The sequence below is a fragment of the Peromyscus eremicus genome, chromosome 17 (assembly GCF_949786415.1).
Source record: "Peromyscus eremicus chromosome 17, PerEre_H2_v1, whole genome shotgun sequence".
In the NCBI taxonomy this organism is placed as follows: Eukaryota; Metazoa; Chordata; class Mammalia; order Rodentia; family Cricetidae; genus Peromyscus; species Peromyscus eremicus.
Genome location: NC_081433.1, coordinates 17,966,474 through 17,985,963, shown reverse-complemented (window position 1 = coordinate 17,985,963; position 19,490 = coordinate 17,966,474). Strand labels below are relative to the sequence as shown.

The 19,490-nt window shown below is 43.7% G+C and overlaps 1 protein-coding gene across 1 annotated transcript in view; it reads right to left on the bottom strand.

Moving 5' to 3' along the window:
* The window catches only part of Nsd3 (nuclear receptor binding SET domain protein 3), a 119,084-nt gene that overhangs the window by 64,850 nt on the left and 34,744 nt on the right, over positions 1–19,490 (bottom strand). The window contains exons 2-4 of the mRNA XM_059244254.1: positions 15,146–15,867; positions 5,979–6,050; positions 4,592–4,754 (exon numbers count right to left, since the gene is read on the bottom strand). Coding sequence (XP_059100237.1) covers positions 4,592–4,754; positions 5,979–6,050; positions 15,146–15,823 — 913 coding nt within the window. The 5' untranslated portion in view covers positions 15,824–15,867. The remainder of the gene's footprint in view (positions 1–4,591; positions 4,755–5,978; positions 6,051–15,145; positions 15,868–19,490) is intronic.

Here is a 19,490-nt window from a genome sequence, read left to right as displayed (position 1 = left end):
CTCGAATTCACAGAGATCCACCTGTCTCTGCCTCATGAGTGATGGGATTAAAGGCGTGCGCCACCACTGTGCAAGGAGTTATTATTATTATTATTAAAGTGCAAAAATACGTTGTCCAGTGCTAACAATGTGAATAATAACAACTGTAAACCAGTGGCTACTACAAACAATCAAGAATAACTACAAAGTAGCTTAGATATAGAGCAGCACAGAGTGCTCACAGGAATCATGTACACAACAAAATTAGTCTTGGTTTTCAGAGAAACTGTGAGAAATCTACTTTATTTAAAACTGAACTGCATGGCTGTAACAGGATATTATTTGGCAATAAATAGTGATAAAGTACTGAAACATGTCAGAACATGGATAAACTCCTAAACCATGCTAAGTGAAAGAAGCCACTAGACTGGCAAAGACAGAGGCAGAAGATTCTTGCTGACAGCTTAGCCTCCAGGGGGCAGGAGGGAATTCTAGTGATAGCTATTGGATGTAAGATTTCTCTTTTTGGGGGGTGGGGTGATAAAATTCTTAAATTAGATTGTGGTGATAGTAGCACAACTCAAAATGGACTTTTAAAATTACTAAATTCTAGACTGGAGGGTGGTGGTGGCATATGCCTTTAATCCCAGCAATTGGGAAGCAGAGGCAGGTGGATCTCTGTGAGTTCGAGGCCAGCCTGGTCTACAGAATGAGTTCCAGGACAGCCAGTGCTACACAGAGAAACCCTGTCTGCAAAACGAAAACAAACAAAACAAATCACTAAATTCTGACATTTAAATAAAAGGGTAAAATTGAGTCAGGCTTGGTGGTACACACCTTTAATCCCAGCACTTGGGAGACACAGGCAGGCAGTTCTAAGCCAGCCTGGTTTATACAGGGAGTTCCAGGCCAGACAGAGCTACATAGTGAGATCCTGCCTCAAATAAATAAACAAAAATAAATAAATAAATGATTAAGTTTTATACTGCAGGAATATTTCAATAAAGCAATTAGGTTTTAAAAGATTAAGGACAAAAGAACATTTATGATTTTAATAAAAACATGAATGATTTTTAAATTCCAGATTCTCAAATCACTAAGAGTAATATAAACACAGTTTCTGGCACTAAAGTAGAAAACTGCCTAGGAGCATCTGACTAGCAGATGAATTAATGAATTAAACGTGACTGCTCCTGAAGCTGCAGACACGGCTCTAGTGATGAATGCACTGCTTTCCCAGAAGGCCCAAGTTCAGTTCCCAAGACTCTTCATTCAGGACGCTCACAACTGCCTGGAGCTTTAGCTCCAGGGGACACGAGCATCGAGGGCAACGGCATGCATGTGCACATACCCCCCCACTCACACACACAAGAACTCAAAATGGAAAAAAATAAATCTTAAAAAGAAAAATGTGAAAGCTCCTTATATGATCTCAAGGTTGCTTTCTTGACAGGAGAGAACTGAAGAGCCGTGACTCGCGTGGTCCCGTTTTGAAAGCTCTCAGGGTCTAGATATGGACAGGGATTGTTTTATTTCAGAAGATTTAGTCTCTTGAGTAATCCTGCCCTGTTCTTCTCCATTCAGAGTTCCAAGAGTTCCAAGGCACTTCACAGACTCTGACCTAACACTCTGAGGAAGACTGCCTGGATTCAACTATTGAGAGCTGTAGAGCAAGGGTTATAACAGGATGGTTTGGAGATGACTTCTCTGAGACACCTCAGATACACCTCATTGTATCTGCCGTGAGCATCACAGAAGAAAATGCTCAGTCGGTAAGTAACAGATGTAGCTCAGTTAGTCAAGTGTTTGCCTAGCATGCAAAGGCCCTGGGTCCCTTCCCAGTACCCACTAAAGCAGGTGTGGGGGCAAATGACTATAATCCCAGCAGAAGGCAAAGGCAGGAGAATCGAAAGTTTGATGTCATCCTCAGCTACACAGCAAGTCTGAGGCCAGCCTAGCCACACGAGACCATGCCTCCAAAAGAAACAAAGAAATAAAAAACCTGAAGAAAATACATAGCAGAATCACCTAATACAGTACCTTGCACAAAACCAGGCAAACAGCAGTGTTCATTTTTTTCATTCCTGCCAAATTCTAGTCTCCCAGCTTTGGATGGGCACACACTGTCAAAATGGAAGATGGGACGCCACACCACCTACTACACATAGGCAGGCTCTTACTAAGTGTCACCAATAGGGTGGAACCCCCAAATCTTATTTGCTAGATTTAAACAGATACGTTTTTCTTCAAGAAGGAAGTCTGATGTAAAAGAATAATATGCAAAATTGTCACAGATAACAAAGAACTCAACACACGACAAAGGTGAGTTCACAAAGCAAGTACCCTGAAATTAAGTTACAAGCCCAAATGTCTTTGAACTAAGCAAGTCACTTCCAGGTGGGAGAATCTTAGGAAATCACTACACATGTTTTGGTCAAAACCAAACATCATGTTTGGACAAAGTACAAACAGAATGTAACTTTTCTTAATTTGAACATTCCTAAGCTAAGATTACCTATTATAACTAGATCCAAGCTATCCTCCCATGTTCTATCAAATCCACAAGGCTTTCCCAGTATAGTTAGAGTCATGAATGAAACAGAAGAGGATGAAGCACCAAGTGAAATTTAATACGATGAAAAGTACTTGTTTGGGTGACAGTGATTCCCAGAGGAACCCATAGTAAACTAATGATCAATCCAGTTAGGCATGGTGAGATAAGACTGTAATCCCTGAACTCAGAATTATGAAGAGAAGAAGGAGCTTGGGAACAGCCTGGACTTATACAGAATGAGGCCCTGTATTAAAACAAAACACAGCATAGTTCCAAAAAAGGCTTAGCTTATACATTAAACTCACATAAAATATCCAATCACTTACTAATAGGCTTTTATTTTTAAATGCAATCTGAAAGCCAGTAAGATTAGTCTTCCAAACAAGGAAGCACGAAAGAAATGCCAAGCAAACCCGGAGACAGTCCGGGGCCTCAGACCTGTGATCTTGACTACTCAGAAGGCTGAGTGAAAAGCCCGTAAGCTCACAAGCCTGCCTGGACTACACAGCGAGTTCCAGGCTGGCCCGGGCCATTTAGTGAGACCCTACTGGGGCTCACATTCCAGAGCATGGTCCAACACAGCAGGGAAGTCACAGCAGCAGCTTTGGAGAACTGTTCCATCACAACCACAATTGAGAACAGAAAACAGTGAACTAATTAATGCATGTGGTGCCTGGGTCACACTCTCCAGTTCTGTTTTGGGTTTGTTTATTTATTTACTTAATTTATTTTGGAGGCAGAGTCTTGCTATGTAGCTCTGTAGCCTGGAATTTACTAGAAAGATCTGCCTACATCTACTTCCATAGTGCTACCACACCACGGCCCACTTGGACTTTTTTTTAAGAAACTGAACAAAACATCCACTCATTTATTCATTCACTGGGGTAGTGGTTGCACAGAGGTCAGAGGACATCTTTCCAGAGAGTTGGTTCTCTCCTATTGTATAGGTTCTGAGGATCTAACTCAGGTCAGCAGGCTTGGCAGTAACTTAACTTGGTAAGTTAACACTCTTGCCCACTGAGGCACATCACTGGCTGGCTTTTGATGTTTTGTTTTTTGTTTTTTGTTTTTCATATAATCATGGATACCATGCCCAGGGACTGACACTACACACATCTCTTCTCACATCAGCTAATGTAATTAAGATAATTCCTCAGATATTTTCAGAGGTTCATCTCTCTGTTGACCAAAAAAACCTTTTTAATAAATTAATTAAAAGGTCTGTGGATGAGGAGGCTGGAGAGACGGCTCAGTGTAAGAGTACATGACACTCTTAGAGAGGACAGGCTTGGTTCCCTGCACCTCCATTAGACAGCTCTCAACTGCTGTAACTCCAGCTCTGAGGGGTCTAAAATCCTCCTCTGGTCTCTGGGGGTGACATGGTGCACATATGCCAACACACACACACAACTGAAAATAAAAGGAAATCTAAAACCACCAAAAAAAAAAACAATGGGGGGGGGCTACTAAAACTCGGTAGTACAGTGCTCACCTAGCGTGTGTAAAGCTCCCATTTCAATTCCTAGTCCTGGGATCTGATGCCTCCTCTGGCCTCTGTGGCACCAACACCCACACACACACCCACACACACACACACACACACCCACATACGTAAAAAAATTTGTTAAAGTTTTTATAAGGGTTGGGTGTGATGACAACGCCTTTCCTGGCATTTAGAAGGTAAAGGTAGGCATCTCTCTCTGAGTTCCAGGCCAGCCTGAACTACACAGCCAGTTCCAGACTAGCCAGGGCTACATAGCAAGAAAATAAAGACATTAGTTACAGAAGTTCTCTGCCAGTATAAAACAACCATAATTATTTCATTTATCATTAAAAAATGAGAAACCCCTGAGGAGGAGAGGCAAGGAGATTGTTGGATGGTTGGAGACATAAGACCCTGTATCAAAAACACATAATAATAAACAAAAATTTGAAAAAGATTCATATTTTTATGTCAGATAATATATATGCATATTCTTACATTCACATACAACGCTGAATGTTCACTTTTCTTTATTGCAAACTTATTACTTAGTATCTATTTATTACTTTTCTTACCTCTTGTGTTAATTTTGGTATGGACCTCAAGCTGGGGATCACTTGAAACCATACAAGGCCACCAAGGATAGGTTCCCACCTTGGACCAAACAAGATCACCAACCTGGAACTTAACACCAGTGGACGCTTCTGTTGTTGGAACAGAAGACAGTATTGGCTGAACCTACAGGAAAAGGTCACAAATCTCCATCAGAAGAGAAAGAAAGAGGGGGAAGGGAATGAAAAGGAGATGAAAGGGAGGGAGGGAGGGAGGGAGGATGGAAGGAGGGAGGGAGGGAAGGAGGGAAGGAAGGAGGAGAGGGAGGGAGGGGAGAAGAGAGGGAGAGAGAATGGGAAGGGAGGGAGGGGAGGGAGGGGAGAAGAGAGGGAGAGAGAATGGGAAAGGAGGGAGGGGAGGGAGGGGAGGGAGGGAGGGAGAGAGGGAAGGAAGGAGGCAGGGAGGACGGTGCAAACTCTGAGTAAAGCACACCCACAGCTTACAGGGGCTGGGGAGATGGCTCTGTGGGTACAGTGCTTGTCCCTCCAGCATGCGGAGCTGAGTCAGAATCCCCAGGACCCATATAAAGGAGGTGTGCTAGTGTGCATGCAGAGTCTCAGTGTTCCTAAGGAGATGAACGGTGGAGAAAGAACACTCTCCACAAGTTCACGGGCCAGCTGCCTGGCAAACACAGGACAAACAACACAGAAACCCCATCTGCAACAAGGTGGAAGGACGCTGTCCTCTGACCTCCGAGCTGGAAACTGTGGCACGCACACAACCATACTCACACACATGAGCACACACACGGTGCCTCCAATGTGAAAATTATCTTCCATCATATTCTTCTCTGCTATCTATAACTAGCAAAAAAAAAAAAAAAGAAAGAAAGAAAGAAAAAGTAATAAGCCCATCCCAAATACTGAAAACAAGACTACTGGTTTCTGTTGCCAAATTAATGATGAAGCATTTTGAGAGTTCAATGAAAACAAAATGACCATGGTTTTTATAAGGAGAATAATTCATAGGAATTTGGAAACTATCTATTCCAGTGAGATCTCTGACATAGAGACAGCCATGGCGCTGTGATGGCGCACTGCAAAAAACCTTCACTGTGCTGTTACCTCATTTGTTGCTGTTTTAAGATTTATTTATTTTACTTCATGTGTATGAGTATTTTGCCTGCATATGAGCAACATATGCATATATGTAACATGTATGCTTAATGCCTCTGGAGGTCAGAAGAGAGTGTTAGATCCTCTGGAACTGGAGCCACCATGTGGGTGCTGGGAATTGAACCTGGGTCCTGGGGAAGAGCAACCAGAGCTCCTAACTGCTAAAGCCATCTCTCCAGCCCCGCCATCTCTTCCTGACATCGTACCTGGTCACTGTATTCAACAAGCCACTCACCGGGACGGCTTCTTTGAGCACTGGCTCTTCTCTTGGTTTTTCTGGTGCGGTGTCCACCCTCTCATTTGGTCTCTAGGCAGAAAAATGTAGAGACAGAATAAAGCGGCAGGAAACTAGCAACTGTGGTGTATGAACAGAATCAGAGAAAACTGAACGGTATGGAGCATGAGGGAAACACCACTGACGTGAGGAGTGAGGTTATTTGTGCAGTACATGACGGACACTGGTGCTAACACTTTCCACTCAAGCACTTAGAACTCATCTCTGACTTCATCACCTAACAGCACTGCTCTAAGCAAACTGGCTTTTTCCTCTTTAAAATCTGATTCCTTCTCCCACCTGCTCCCACCCCGGGTACTCTGTCTGATGTGTGGGGAGGTCAGAAGACAATCTGGGCATCCATTCTCTCTTTCCACCTTTATATGGGTGCCAGGATCTGGACACAGGTCACCAGGCTTACTCAGAAAGCATCTTTACCCTGTGAGAGCTCACCAGCCCGACCAGTTTTCTTTTTTAAATTTAACAGACTAAAGGAAAAACAGGGCACTGAAACTGCTCATAAAGTGTATCCTGGAATCTTTCTGGAACCTGCGTTGGTAATGTATATGGAGAGCCTCACATTTTCAGACTCCTGTCCAGTATATTTTCTAGAATTGTTGCTGGAAAGGCACTGAGGAGAAAAACTGTTAAGTGTGAAGATCTGCAAAGCATCCTGCTTATAAAAACAACACGGTGAGACAATGTAGATGGGGCTGGAGACAGTTCAGGAGTTAGGAGCACCTGCAGTTCCCAGCACCCACATCTGGAGGCTCACAACTGCCTGGAACTCCAGCTCCAGGGAAGCCAAGGCCTCTGACCTCTGAAGGCACTCATGTGCACATGCCTGTATAGACACACACACAAGCATAATTCAATACATGAATAAGTTGTTTTTAAAATGTACTTATATAAAAATAAAATTGGAAGCCAGGTAGTGATGGTGCACACCTTTAATTCCAGCACTTGGGAGGCAGAGGCTGGTGGATTTCTGTGAGTTTGAGGCCAGCCTGGTCTACAGAGTGAGTTCTGGGACAGCCAGGGCTGTTACACAGAGAAACCCTGTCTCAAAAAACCAAACAAATAAAATAAAATAAAATTGGTTAAATTATGGTATAAAGGCAACATCTACATTATCTACCTACCTATATATATATACACACACATATATATAATATACATATATATGCACAAATATGCATGTGATGTGAAAGCAGGAAATGGGTATTTGTTGGAAGAAAGGGGACCATCAAGACAGGGGTGAGGTACCAGGGAAGGGCAGTACTTACGCAGGTATGAATGAGGAATGACGTAGGAAAATGTCATACTGCAACCTACTATTTTGTACATTAACTAAAATATTAATTTAAAATAAAGGAATCTAAAGTTCAATGTATCAATATTACTTTTTAAATCATGAGTCCCAGAAATACATTCTTTTTAAAGTGAACTTTGGAAAACTAGAGACATGGCCCTTTGGTTAAAAGCACTGGCTGCTCTTGTAGAGGACCTGGGCTCGGTTCCCAGAACCCACGTGGAGGCTCGCAGCATCCACAACTCCAGGTCCAGGGAATCCAGTGCCTTTTTCTGACCTCTAGAAGCACCAAAGCATACACATGGTACACAGACCTACATGCAGGCAAAACACTGGTCAACATAAACAATCGAAATTTTTTGAAATAGTGAACTTTTGGCTAGCAGGATGGTAATGGCACTTGCCACCACACTTGGTAAGCTGAGTTCAATAGCCGGAACCCATAAGGTGAGGACAGCCTTGATTCCTTCCGGCTGCTCACCAAGCTCCATTTGTACACCATGGCAGACCCATACATCCAACACCACAGACGGGTAACTTCAAAGTAAGTGTCTAAGTTGGGTCTAGTGTTGTGCACTTGTAACACCAGATACTTGGGAGCTGAGGCAGGAGGACAGCTGGAGCTGAGGACAGCAGAGTGACAGAATTTTTGTCTTTAAAAAAGGGGCAGGGAGATAGTATAGAACTGACTACCCTAAGCTGTACTCTGACCCCCTACATATACACACATATTAATACTGATAAATAAAAAATTTTACAGGCAGGTTAGATGATGTAGTCCTATAGTGTAGTGCTTGCCAGAACATACATGAGGCACTGGGTTCATTTCCTACAGGCTATAAGAAAACAAAGAGTTAGCCGGGCGGTGGTGGCGCACGCCTTTAATCCCAGCACTCGGGAGGCAGAGCCAGGCGGATCTCTGTGAGTTCGAGGCCAGCCTGGGCTACCAAGTGAGTTCCAGGAAAAGGCGCAAAGCTACACAGAGAAACCCTGTCTCGAAAAACCAAAAAAAAAAAAAAAAAAAAAAAAAAAGAAAGAAAACAAAGAGTTTCTACAAGGCAATTTGGAACTAGTTACCAAAGTCTAAAATATATTTACTCTTCAATTCAGAAGTTACATTTCAGGAACGAATCCTACAGAAACACAAAAAAGAAAAAATTTAACCAGAGGGATGATAATTATAGTATTAATTCATGGCATTAATCCACACATCTATCAACATCTTCAAACATTTTAATAAAAAAAAAAAAAATCAATGTGTACCTGAAAAAGATCTGACGCAACATAAGACAAATGTATTAACAGTAATTATCTGTTTTGACAATGAGATTAGGGAAATACTAAAAGAAAGTCTACTTTTGTATTGTTTGCATTTTCTGTAAAAAGCAAATTTTCTCAGGAGACAGAGGCAGACCACCCAGGGCTAGTGAGACTATGTCTTAAAAAATAAATAAATAGATAGATAGATGAGATAGATAGATAGATAGATAATTCTATGAAGTAAAAGGTTTGTTTTTATTTGTTCGTCTGGTTTTTGTCTCTCTATGTAGTCCTGGCTGTCCTGGAACTCACTAATGTAGATCAGGCTAGCCTCAAACTCACAGAGAACCAACTGCCAGGTCCCAAGTGCTAGAGAGAATTAAAGGTGTGCACTACCATGCCTGGTAAAAGATTTTCTTTCTTTCTTTCTTTCTTTCTTTCTTCTTCTTCTTCTTCTTCTTCTTCTTCTTCTTCTTCTTCTTCTTCTTTTTTTTTTTTTTTTGTTTAATTTCTTTTCAGAGGATACAATTCAGATGGCTTAAATAAGGTCATATGCTTATAAACAGATATGGCTCTGACCTCAAGGCTTCTCTGAGAAAGGTTATAATCTGAGACTCAAAGGAAGAGGAGCTGGCTTAGGAGGAAGTGGAAAAAGAAAACACCAGGAAGAAGCAAGTGGGTACAGTGGTTAAAACAGGAGCAGCTCCCAAAGGCTCATGATGAACACTTGATTTCCAGTTGGTGAACCTTTTGAGAAGGATTAGGGGGAGTGGCCTTGTTGGAGGAAGTGTGTCACTAGGGGTGGGCTTTGAGGTTCCCAAAGCCCACACTGAGCCCAGTGTCTCTCTCTCTCTCTGCCTGCTGATCAGGATGCAAAGCTCTCAGCTACTTCCCAGCACCATCCTATCTGCTTCCCACCACGATAATCATGGACTAACCCTCTAAAACCATAAGCAAGCCCCAAATTAAATGCTTTCTTTTATGAGTTCCTCGGTCCTGGTGTCTCTTCACAGCAATAGAACAGTAACTAAGACAGCATGTATAAGGTACCCAAGGTTAAAAGGCAGATTTTCTTTTCGATGGTGATGGGGCAGGGGGAGTGGTTTCGAGACAGGGTTTTTCTCTGTGTTAACAGCCCTGGTTGTCCTGGAACGTGCTTTGTAGACCAGGCTGGCCTCAAACTCAGAGATCTGCCTGCCTCTGCCTCCTGAGCACTGGGATTAATGGCGTGTGCCGTTGCCCTGGCTCTGCAAGGCACCTGTTTTAATATGCCTTATTAGGGCTGGAGAAATGGCTCAGCAGGAAGAGCACATGGCAGTTCATAAATGTCTGTAACTCCAATTCCAGGGGATCCGACACCTTTTTCTGATCTCTGCCGGCACCAGACACATACACAGTGCAGACATACATGTAGGCAAAACACCTATGCACATTAACATAATTAATTAATTAGTTAATTTCTTAAAAAAAAAAAAAAGCACACCTACTGACCCACTGACCAAGGAAGAGAGAAGCTAAAAGATGAGAATGGAAGAGTAGGCTAGATTGCAAGAGCCTTGTGAACCAGGACGACGTGTTTACATTTCATCTTAAGTGCAAGGAAAAGCCACTGAAGAGGCTTAGGCAGACATGTACTAAGTCATTTTTGTTTAAAAGATGCCGTTGGCTGCCATGTAGACAGCGTTTCAGAAGGAAGCAGGAGGGGAGCAGAATGCTTGACTAGGACTGTGCAGTCATCCAGGACAAGGCGGTGGTGACCGCGGACAGGCACAAGCTCTGTTAGACGCTTCTGCGGTGCTCCTGAGCACACGCAAGGAGTCAAAAGAAGACGGGGCACATGCCTTTAATCCCAGCACTCGGGAGGCAGACGCCGTGGATCTCTGTGAGTTCGAGGCCAGCCTGGTCTACAAAGCAAGTTGTAGGACAGCCAGGGCTGTTACACAGAAAAACCCTGTCTCGAACAAACAAAAAGAAAAACCGCAGAATTCCTCCCTGATCTAATGAGTCCACGTCTAGTTGTGTCCTCAGATAGCAAGCAGAGTCTCGGAGAGCTGTGTCTACAGCTGCGCTCGTATCAGTGCCACTCCAAACAGCGAAGACACGGGTTTGACACACACACAATATGTAAATTCTGGTAGAATTTAAGCTCTAACAACACTAGCTAAATAAATGATATGAGCAAAACCATATTCCCCCAAAGAACAAAAAAAACTACTGAGCCGGGCGTTGGTGGCGCACGCCTTTAATCCCAGCACTCGGGAGGCAGAGCCAGGCGGATCTCTGTGAGTTCGAGGCCAGCCTGGGCTACCAAGTGAGTTCCAGGAAAGACGCAAAGCTACACAGAGAAACCCTGTCTCGAAAAACCAAAAAAAAAAAAAAAAACAAAAAAAACTACTGTTCACAGTAATGATGAGAAAAAAGGAAGCTGGATAGATAGATGGCTGAGTGGACAAGATAACTTGCTATGCAAATGTAAGAACCTCAGTTCAGATCCCAGCATTTATACCTGCAACCTCAACACTGTGAGGAGTGGAGACAGGGGAATTGCTGGGGTTTGCTGCCGGCATGCTCCAGGCACAAAAGAGACCCTACCCCAAGGGTGAGGTAGAACGTGATAGAGAGGGAAACCCAGCATTCTCCATGAGCCTCCTACTGCCCCTACATGCATCAAACAGGCACATGCATTTGCACATACACATACACATATACTACACACACACACACACATACACACACACACACACACACACACACACACACACACGAACAAAGGAAAAAATTTACAGGGGATAAAGTGTGCCTTTTTCTTTTACTGTCTGAGTAACCAAGTTTATTGTTTTTTAAGTGTGTAAAAGAAGAACATTTTGCATGTGAACATTTTTCAAGAGCAAAAGGGCATGTACTAATGGCCCACACCCCACTCTTCTTCCGTCATCATGGGGATTCCCCAGCCTGTCTGGAACTCTGTAAATGTTCCTGCCTGAAGGTAAGTGCTGTGATCTTAGACCAGCTCCACCATACAAGGCTCCTAGACTAATAGAGCAGAATGCAAGCCCAGGAACTAAACGGACTGTTTAACCTGGCTTCTTTATCTGGGAGGGGTTTTCATTTACTTTTTGTTTGTGTTGGGTTTTTGTTGTTCTGTTAGTTTTTTAAGACAGGGTCTCATGTAGCCCAGGTTAACCTCAAACTCACTATATAGCCAAGGATAACTCTGAATTTGTGATCCTCCTGCTTCTACTTCCTAAGTGCTGGGATTATAAACTTGCACCATTAGGATATGTTTTCAACAAACTTTATCAAAAAGTGTGGCCTAATAAATACAGTTAATATTACCCTACTTGCCAGATTCTTTTTTTTTTTTTTTTTTTTTTTTTTTTTTGGTTTTTCGAGACAGGGTTTCTCTGTGTAGTTTTGGAGCCTGTCCTGGATCTTGCTCTGTAGACCAGGCTGGCCTCGAACTCACCGAGATCTGTCTGGCTCTGTCTCCCGAGTGCTGGGACTAAAGGCGTGCACCACCACTGCCCAGCACCAGGTTCTTTATAGCCAAAGTAAGACAGGCCAGCACAGCAGTTCTCAGAAACTAATAAGCTAAAACCCCAATCCAGATCTCCTCCGTTTTTGTGATTCTCCCAAGCCATTGTGCATCCATCTCTCTTCACTATAGGTCTAGACAAGACAGGCTACAATGGGGGTGGGAATGCTGCTCAGTGATACGGCACGTGCCTACCCTGTGCAAAGCTAGACTAAAAAGAAATGCTACAGTGAGCCTGTCGGGTCCCCCATTTATTCATCTACTCAACACAAAGTCAAAATGAGACATATGGAAGGTAGTTCTGTGGAGGGTATTTGTTAAACGACATCAAGAACTCATGAGGGGGGTGGAGGGATGGCTCAGTGGTTAAGAACATTTGCTGCAGGGCTGGAGAGATGGCTCAGAGGTTAAGAGCACTGACTGCTCTTCCAGAGGTCCTGAGTTCAATTCCCAGCACCCACATGGTGGCTCACAACCTTTGGTAATGAGATTTGGTGCCCTCTTCTGGCCTGCAGACATGCATGCTGTATACATACATAATAAATAAATAAATCTTTAAAAATGTTAAGAAATTTGCTGCTCTTCCAGAGAACCCAAGTTCAATTCCCAACAACCAGAGCAAGTGGCTCCCACCAGCCTGCAACCCTTAACTCCAGGAGCCCCCAGGCCTCTTCCAGCCTCCATGGGTTCCTGTCTGCACGTGCATACACACAAGAACCATGATGACTGGGGAGACAGCTCAGAAGACAAAGGCACTCACTGCTACACCTGACAAGCCGAGTTCAACTCTTGGGAGGAGCAACATGGTGAAAGAGGAGCACCTACTCTCCCAAGTTACCCTCTGACCTCCACACATGTACTACGGCATGCATGTGTACATGTGCATGCACACACAGACACACACAACAGATGCCTTACAAACAGCATTTTAGAGAGCACTGCAGTGCATGCTAATCTTAAAAACCAATCAAAGAGGAAGAAAGAGGGGCAGTGGGTGGAGAGAGTAAAGCAGTTAAAAGCACTGGCTGCTCTTCCAGGGGGCCTGGGCTTGATTCCCAGCACCCACATGGTGGCTCATTACTGTAACTTCAGGTCCAGGGAATCCAATGTCCTGTCTGTCTCCACAGGTACTGCATTCATGTGGTACACAGACATACATGCAGGCAAAACACCCAGACACTTAAAAATTATTTTAAAGAAAGCATTTCATTCTATATATAGATGTTTTACCTGCATGTATGCTTGTTCACCCCTTGCTTGCCTGGTGTGCGCAGGGGCCAGAAGAGGAAGTCAGATCCCCAGGAACAGCAATTACAGACTGTTGTGAGTCACCATGTAGGTACTGGGAATTGAACCCAGGTCCTCTGGGAGAGCAGCCAGTGCTTTTTTTTTTTTTCCCGAGACAGGGTTTCTCTGTGTAGCTTTGCGCCTTTCCTGGAACTCACTTGGTAGCCCAGGCTGGCCTCGAACTCACAGAGATCTGCCTGGCTCTGCCTCCCGCGTGCTGGGATTAAAGGCGTGAGCTACCACCGCCCGGCAGCATTTCATTCTAAAGCCTTCATTCTTACAGATGTAGACTATGACACCAGACTCAATTCTGTTTCTTTCATAGCATGTGACATCCTTTAAACCTTTGTGTGGGGGGTGTGTACATATACATATATATGTGCACACAAATGAACTGGAAGATAAGCACTGTGAGCAGACATCCTTTGCTTTGTACTCATTCACACCTTCAATTCTTAGAACAGTGCCAGAAACATGATATTCAATCAACATGTGTTAAATGAGTAAGAAAATGACAGAAAAATAGGAAAAGATGTGAAATACCTACTTTACCCCCCCCCCGGGGGGGGGGGGAATCAATCACATTCGAATCATATGAAATAATAGGATCCAGCTGCCCAAGAAATGTTCAATTAACAAGAAGTAATCTTTCTTTAAACCAAAGAATAAATTAACTTACTCAGATATATAAAATATGAAAGCAAATAACTGTCACAAAATAAGCATTTATTAGTTTCTTCCTAAATGCATATCTAGAAAACATCTGTAGTTTACACCACAGACTCTTCATTCAAGTTAGAACTGCGCCGGGCGGTGGTGGCGCACGCCTTTAATCCCAGCACTCAGGAGGCAGAGCCAGGCAGATCTCTGTGAGTTCGAGGCCAGCCTGGGCTACCAAGTGAGTTCCAGGAAAGGCGCAAAGCTACACAGAGAAACCCTGTCTCGAAAAACCAAAAAAAAAAAAAAAAAAAAAAAAATCAAGTTAGAACTGATCTATTACACACTTACTATTACCTTGTTGCCATGAAACTTCACAATCAAATCTCAGACAGTAAAATAATCTACCAGAGCTGGGCATGGTGTCTCATGCCTTTGGATTAAAAACCAAATAAATAAATAAACAAATCAACAACAACAACAATCCACCAGTACACATGGGCTTTTATAAAAACTCCACCTAAAGTCCTAATCAGTGTGTTTAGATAATCTGACTTTACTTTTTTATTTTTGAGACAGGGTCTCACTATGTCATCCTGGCTGGCCGGGAACTGGCTATGTAGACCAGGCTAGCCTCAAATTCACAGAGATGCACCTGTTCTGCGTCTGTCTCCACTTTCCAGCCACAAACCCAGGGGAAGGCCCCGCTTGTAAAGAGCTCTCCCACTTCTGCTTAGTCAGCAGCGAATATGGAAACAAGTGTTGAACTATCTGCAAATCTGGCCCCACATAAACGAAATCCCAGCTCTCTCTGCCTTTTTTCCATCTCCCAAAACCAAGAGTTCGACAGAAGCAAGTAAAGATATTTGAGCCCCTCAAGATAAGAAAATAAACAAGCCGGAGGCTGAGTAGACGGGTCTGAGTCCGAGGCTAGCCTGGTCTACAGAGAGGGTTCCAGGTCAGCCAGAAGCACCTTGCTAAGGATCACAGGAAAGAACTCACCAGAAGTATACTTGAAGAGACAGACAAAGAAAAAGATATCCAATCCCCAGTAAACAGGAAAGGTGCCTCACTCACACTCTGTGCCTCTGGCTCTAACTTGGGGGTCTTGTGTGGCCGGCGCTCTTCGGGTCCAGACGCCTCGTGCCTGCTGCTCTTTTTCCTCTTCTCCTTCCTGCTCCCGTGCTTTGACTTCGTGTGCTCACTCGCCTGGACTTCATTTAAAAGGTCCCCACAAAGGGAGGACTCGAACAACTCCCTGCCATTCTGGATAGTTTTGGTTATTTTTAGTTTAATCTCAGGTGAGCCTGTCTTCTTTGGGATTACAGTTTGTGGTACCGAAGGAGGAGGAGGAGGTGGCTGTGGAGGAGAAGGTTTTTCCAGAATTTCATGTGGTCTTGTGTTTGGAATTTCTGAATGGTAATAGTCAGTGGGGCTAAAGTTTCTAACTGCACCAAAACCGTTGGCTGACCCATTGGGATACTGGTTATATGGCGGGTATTTGGTCTGAGTTTCATACAAGCCGATCGATGGTGGGTAGCCATTTGTGAGTGGAGGAAGGTCTTCTGTTGTGGGTGGATACTGAAAACCTTGTTGCAAAGTAGCTTCGAAGGGTGTCTGGCCACCATCTTCAGCAATGTCACTGCTGTTATCAAAGGCATCCTCCTGGCGGATGTTGGCGGAGTCAATGAGTTGAGGTGGTTGCTGAATTGTGTTTCCCATGATCCCTTGCATGAAAGAGAAAGAGAAATCCATTGTTCTGCTCCAGCATCCTTAACTTTCCCTTTCTCTCATCGAGCCTAAAATTAGAAGAGGAAGATTAAAAAGTATTAAAATTCTAATAGGCAAGAAGCCAACCAATTGATAAGGATTGCACAAGTGTTTTAACCCTAATTTTGACATTCAGGTATGCAGACATTAAACCTACATTAACTCTGACATAAGACAAATCGGATCTACTAAGGAGCCCAGGCTGTCCTTAAACACTGGGGAGCCTCTTCACTCATCCCTCCCAGTACTAGGATTATAGGACACACCCAGCAAAAATCCTGCTCACGTTCGCAACTTTAGCGTGTATAAGTAATTGTCATACATATATACTTCACACCTTTTGTTTGTTTGTTTGAGACAGGGTTTCTCTGTGTAGCCCTGGCTGTCCTGGAACTTGCTCTGTAGGCCAGGCTGGCCTTGACCTCAGAGATCCACTGTCTTAGCCTCCCTAGTGCTGGGATTAAAGGCTTTGCCACCACCACCCAGCATTATACTTCACTCTTTAAATGGTTGCATAGTAAACTGTAGCATCACTTTAATAGATTCAACTATGTATGCACTACAAATCAACTAGCTGCTTACAAGTTTTTAGTATATAAACACGTCTACAGAAAAAGTTTGGAGGCAAAGTCTCACTATGTGGCCTAAAGTGTCCTCAAACTCCTGGTCCTCCTACTTCTGCCTCTGAGGACTGGGATTTTAGGCATGCACTACCACAAACAGCTCTTGAATGTTTCCTTCAGCAGTGTACACTATCTATCATATGCCTGTCATCCCAAGACTGAGGAGGCAGAGATAGAAGGATCTTGAGGTGGAGGCCAAACTGAGTTATATATAAGGAGACCATGTCTCACAGAAGGGAAAACAAAACAGAAAACTTCAAATTATAAATCTGTGTATGTATCTATTCATACAGAACAGATTTAAAAACTTTATATCTAACTGCAAAATTGTTCTATTGACCATACTATGTCAATTTATAATTATATTAACGGTGTGTAAAGATGTCTAATTCTTTATACTCTTGGCCATGATCTAGTTGTTTTTAAAAGTGAGGTATACAGGACATTCATTATAAAATGCAAATGCTAGTGCCCTACTCTTGAAGAGTCCAGCTTAATGAAGTCTCTCTGTGTGTTGGGAGGCGGGGAGCAGTCTCTCTCCCTGTGTGTTGGGAGGCGGGGAGCAGTCTCTCTGTGTGTTGGGAGGTGGGGAGCAGTCTCTCTCTCTGTGTGTTGGGAGGCAGGAAGCAGTCTCTCTCTCTGTGTGTTGGGAGGCGGGGAGCAGTCTCTCTCCCTGTGTGTTGGGAGGCGGGGAGCAGTCTAACAAAAACACAAAGAAATGGGTAGGACTACTATACCCGACCCCTAGAACTGCCCTCCCTGGGGCAACAGATGGCAGAGAGCAAGAGCAGCACTCTCACTTCCTCAGCATCCCCTCTGACCAGGTATTTTATACAGTACCTCATTTACCCTTCACAACAACCTGCTGGGTAGCGAGGTGTTGTGATTCCCATAAGAGAATGTGAAGGTCTGAGTGAGGGGTTAAGTGGCCTGCCCGAACCACAAAGCAAAGGGTAGCACTGGACTGAATACAGGCTCAGGTGCCTCTAAAGCCCATGGTCTTTAGCACTGTACTATTTCCTCCTCCAAGCTATCAGTTTCTAGAGAATTCGTTCTTTTTGATCATGTGCTTTATTCCTGGACAACTGTCAAAATAGCAACTATTCTAATGACTATTTCTGATGTTTAAACAGTGCTTTATAGAGAGTTCAACATGAAACCCTCCCAGTAACCTTTGCCCAGATATTATCTTATGACAGATGGGGAAGTAGAGGCAGAGAGAATTGAGACAAGTGCACACAACTCCGTCAACTGACAGTTCAGCGTCAACTCAGCTGGCTCCAGCTCTGTGCTCCAGCTAATACACTCCATTCACTGCCAGTGCTGAGAAGTGTTAGGAATAATGTCTTAGGATACAGAGCAGTGACAGAGACATTTCTGCAATTAGATCCTTGACAAAAACAGAGTTCACAGCAACAGACGTAAGAAGATTCTCCTAGCTGGCTGCAGCTGTCAACTTGGACACAGCCCAGAGTTATCTGAGAGTCTCACTGGGGGACTGCCTCCATTAGACTAGCCTATGGACATATCTGTGGGCCTCATGGTTCCTGCCCAACTTCCCTCAAAGATGGATGGTGACCTGGAGTATAAGACGAAACAAACCCTCCCCATCCAGATCCAAGTTGCTTTTGGTCATGGTTTTTATCACAGTAATAGAAAAGCAATGTAGAAAGGTGTAGATGGATAAATCTTTCCCACCAGCAGGTACCCAAATAACCAGTCAGAGGCTTAATATTAATTACAAACTGTTTCATCTACGGCTCAGGCTTCTTGCTAACTACCTCTTTCATCTTCAATTAACCCATTTCTGTTCATCTATGTTTTGCCACATAGCCGTGGCATTACCAGGTTCTGCTGACATGTTGCTCCTTGGGCGGCGGGCTGACGTCTGCTCTGATTCCACCCTCTTCTTCCTGTATCTCTCTTGGATTTCCCACCTGGCTCTTATCCTGCCTTACCATAGGGCAAAACAGCTTCTTTATTAACCAACAGTAGCAACACATATTCACAGCTTACAGAAAAACTATCCCACAGCAGAAAGGGTGACTTCTAATTCTAATTCTACCACACAGAGCACCACACAGATGGAAATAAAAACTTTCGATTGATACTCAACTTAAAGGCATGTTAAATATTCACACCCAATAAGATGCAACCTGTATTTTTAGTTGTGATCACTGTTGTAGATGACATAAGCTTCCAAACGAGTCTCCCAACTCAGTCTACATTTTCAGATACACGTATTCAGACTCAAGCTTCTCTACTTTTCATTAATACCAAACAAAAGCTACCACGAATTGTGACATTTTTCTTATTTTCCCTTCTCTGGTCCTAACTACAATGACAAGAGTATTTTTTTAGAAGTACTGAGGGTGCTAGGGATCGTACCCGAGGCCTTGTGTACCCTAGCATTCGCTATACTACTGAGCTACATTCCTAAAAAAAATGGTTTTAAATTGTGTGTGTGTGTGTGTGTGTGTGTGTGTGCGTGCGCGCGCGCCTCGTGTGCATACATGTGATTCAAGTGCCCATAGAGGCTTCCAGATCCCCTGGAGTTGAAATTGCAGGGGGCTGTGAGCTGCCCATGATGGGTGCTGGGAACCAAACTTGGATCCTCCTCAAGAGCAGCCATCTCTCCAGCCCCCAATGTGCATTCTTATTTCATCTGCAAACACCTCTGGAAGGCTGCCAAGGCAGATGTGCTTTCGCCTCACTTGCTAGACAACTACACGAAGTACCAGAGATGTAGATTTTCCCAGGGCCACAAAGCTAATTAGTGATTTGGCTTGAAGACTAAATTTCCTGCTTTCTAATCTTATGTTCTTTTTCACAGTATCTTTGCCAGAGAGAAACTGATGACATAAGAACAACCATACTTTAACCTCAGGAGTCACACATTCAGGACTGAAAGCAGGCCTTTCCCTATTCAACTTGGCTTCCCGACCAATTAATCACGGCTTCTGCCCTTTTTATTAGTCTCCTATACTACAAATCATAGGATCATAAGTGACTTTGTCTTCCTTCCCTGT